Source organism: Plectropomus leopardus, unplaced genomic scaffold (genome assembly GCF_008729295.1).
Source record: "Plectropomus leopardus isolate mb unplaced genomic scaffold, YSFRI_Pleo_2.0 unplaced_scaffold28046, whole genome shotgun sequence".
Lineage (NCBI taxonomy): Eukaryota > Metazoa > Chordata > Actinopteri > Perciformes > Serranidae > Plectropomus > Plectropomus leopardus.
In genome coordinates, this window is record NW_024630542.1 from 1 (window position 1) to 3,588 (window position 3,588).

Here is a 3,588-nt window from a genome sequence, read left to right on the forward strand (position 1 = left end):
ATTGTTTTTTATTATTATTTTAGGATGTTTTACATTGTATCATATATATATGTATTTCTTTATTATGAAAACTCACCTTTATATTGACATTATTAGTTGATAAGAATATATGTGATTATTTGTAATGTGAAAAAACACATTTGATGTGGAGCTCCTCTTTAAATGTCTTCTCTATTTATTTTACATGCAACTGTGTGTGTGTGTGTGTGTGTGTGTGTTCTTACAGTTCTACTGCAGCCAGGAGTTGTAGTAGGTCTCCTCCGTTCATATAGTAGAGATAAAACAGCAGATCTTCACCATATCGAGACAACTTGATAGCTGCTAACTGGAGTCATGAAAAAACGAAGGGAAACAGATCGCACGTTATAAAGATTAGGGGTCGACCGTTATTTATATTTATTGGTTTTTCGGAGCTGATACGACACCAGTTATTAGTATTTAATGAGACCAATAACAGATATGCATTTACAAAAACAATGAAAATGTTTCTGTCAAAATTTTGAATTTGGGACGTCCAACATCATATACAGCAAGGTCCCAGCAACTTTTTAAAAAAAATAAAGTTCAGTGAAAATTTAAATAAAAGATGAATAAATAAAAATAGCTCCCTGAGGTTTTACAAAGTAAAAGCTCCTCCCATGCTGACACTTTGTTTGCATGTTTCGCAGACTGACTTCTCTGATGTTGGCTGAGTGTAATACGCACACTTTTTTATTTATTAATTTTATTGGTGATCATTTAAAAAAAAACACAGATATAAATAATTGGCAAAATACTAAATACTGGCTCTGATAATTTCTAATGAAGATTTTACTGAAGTTTAAACATCCAACACTTGCTTAAAGACTCGTTAGAGTCGATCAAAGACAGAAGAGACGAAAAACAATGTGACTAATTAACTAAGACGCCCCGACATGAAACACGACAAAACTTTAACAAAAACACTCGGCTGTTTTCACTAAAATGATCCTTTTTTGAGGCACATACCTTGTCCCTTATGTGGATGTTGGTTAAATACTCTGAGGGGACGTGGAAGTCTGCAGGAAGAGGAGACAAAAACAGCTGAAAACACAATAAAACCTGCACATTTTCTTCTTCTACTGTCTTCTTTCTGTTGACCAGATGAATGTTTTTTAAAAAAAAAAACCTTTAAGACTTTAGAAAAAATGTTTACCTTTGCAAGAGATGTTCAATGTTCAATTGAAAATAAAATTTGTTTAATTACCTGTCATATCCTGTGTTTATTTTCCAAAATATAGCTTTAACTGTTTTACTTTAAACAGTCAAAATAACGATTTAAAATATTTCTTGTAATATTCAAAAATAAATAACACTAATAAAGCTGAAGCTGTGTAAATTTTAATCAGCAAATATTTCGAAAAATGATTAATTTGATTTTGAGTCACTTTCATATCAAAATGCCAAAAGGTGTGTATGAATCATAAAAATCTTCAATTGGATGATTTTATTAGACAAAATTGATTTTTATGAAATGGATTTACAAAACATTACATTCAAATTTGAAATTAATTATATTTTCTGTTAATATTTAGCAGGTGCCTGGAAAACGCCTCCCAAAAAACAAAAAAACCCACAAAAAGGCAAAACAAAATCCTCTGCATGAGCATCATAAAGATATTTGAGCAATATTTCCTCCATAATTATCTAGAAGAAGTTTAATATAAATCAAACGTTTGGCGTGCAGAGTTTAAACTCACCTATGTCCTGCGGTCGACACGGAGCCGACGCCCAGGGAGACGCAAACTTAGGATAAAGATTCCTGAGAGACACAGAAAAGAGTGAGACGTCTGATTACAGGGGAAAAGGAGACAGTAATCGTTAAAACTCAGCAGCTCATTGTTTCTGAAAGTTTGGGTCCATTTATTACAAATGCACATCTTTACACGACTGATGTTTGTAATTATGTTACTGTTTATAATTAATAACAGAACTGAAACTAACACTTAATTCCTTTAAAATAATGTGAAAAACTTAATATTTATGAAGAATCAACTTAAAAATGTGTTCATAAATATGTAAATTAAATACTTAATTAACATAATTATGAACACAAATTTTTAAAATCTGATAAAAGTTAATTTGTTCCAACCAAGTTTTACACATTATCTAAAAGAAAAGTTTTCTGTTCTGAAATAACACATTTTTGAACACACATTTTAAGTTAATTACTAAAAACTAACTATAACTATAAAAATAAAGTTGTTCCAACATTTTGTTCACATTATTTTAAAGGAATTTTAAAGTATTAATATGCATTAGTGCTATTTCACAGCCTTTTGTTTAAAAATTATATTATTGCGTTTGTTTTGATTATATTAGCCTTTATAAAAGTGCAAGTCTTTGATTTAAGATTAAACTGAGACACAGAGATATTTGTATGACTGTAATCTTTTCAGCCAAATATTACTGACTTTGTGTTAAAATCAGTACTGCTAAATGTGTTTTGAAATATTAAACTCTGTGCTTTTATTTCACAAATGTGGTTCCTTATTGTGGATAACTGCCCTGCAGTGCCTTCAACTTCAGGAAATAAAGTGCAGATAAAATAAAAATGAGGAAAGAAAAGTGCGTAAAATGTGCCAAACAGACCCAAAGTGTTAAAAACTTTCACAAAATATCCTAAAATAAACAGCTTTTTTGTGCAATGTACTTTTTTATTGCTTTTCTACAAATACTATCATATACAGAAAAAATAACAACACCAAAAAAACATGCCAAGATCTCGTTGCTGTTCACTCTGTTGTTCCCAAAAAACTCTAGACTCTGTGTGTGTGTGTGTGTGTGCGCGCATACTCAGGTGAGTTGAGGTTGAGGCCGAGCGTAGTGAGGTCGGAGCCCAGCGCCAGGTGGACCATGCCGGGGTCCGTCTCTGCTGCCCGGATGAACGTCAGCAAGCCGATCATCCCAAACTGGTCCGTTACCATGCCGATTGGGATGTTGGTCACACGCCCTGAGACATAGAGGATGATTTAGACTGAAAACTGTCTTCCCCAAAATGTTTAATATTATTACTTCTGCGTGGATGTATCGTGAAAGAGGAGTCGTTTGTGTCTCACCGTCAGGAAGCACCTGGATCCCTTTCTTCTGCTGGTTGTTGTTGCTAGGCGCAGAGCTCTTGTCGCCGGGGAACTTTGGACCATCTGAGTTCGAGGTGGGCTTTCCTGATGTGTTCAGATTCTGATTGGACAAAAACGGAGGAAAAACAGTCTGGATAAACGGGACGAGTCTGGACGTGAGAGCGCACTGAACAACAGAACAAAAACATAAAATCAGGACAGTAAAAATTTAAAAAACAACAAAGAAACGGAGGTAAATCGACCGAGTGAGAAAGAAAGGAAGAAGAAACAGGAGGACAAGAAAATAAAGGGATCAAACCGTTTTGCTGTCTTCGTTGGTGCTGGTGGGGTCTTTTGTTTGGTAGTTAGGCCCTGGGAGAGCTGGGAAGTCTTCATTGTGGATGGAGAAGTCCTGCGACTGCTCACTGGACGGCTTGGTTACCATGCCAACTGGAAAAATGGAGGGGAGAGATGATTATAGCCCAAAAATGTGTGACAAAATCACATTAAA

At 34.4% G+C, this 3,588-nt stretch overlaps 1 protein-coding gene across 1 annotated transcript; it reads right to left on the reverse strand.

Moving 5' to 3' along the window:
* Nucleotides 1-184: 184 nt before the first annotated feature.
* LOC121937970 (CCR4-NOT transcription complex subunit 2-like) lies at nucleotides 185-3,527 on the reverse strand (the record flags this gene model as incomplete). The annotated part of the gene is made up of 6 exons (XM_042481264.1): nucleotides 185-325; nucleotides 988-1,037; nucleotides 1,719-1,780; nucleotides 2,815-2,971; nucleotides 3,078-3,198; nucleotides 3,397-3,527. Coding segments are annotated over 6 exons (626 nt in total), but the record flags the coding sequence as incomplete, so codon positions are not given.
* Nucleotides 3,528-3,588: the final 61 nt, after the last annotated feature.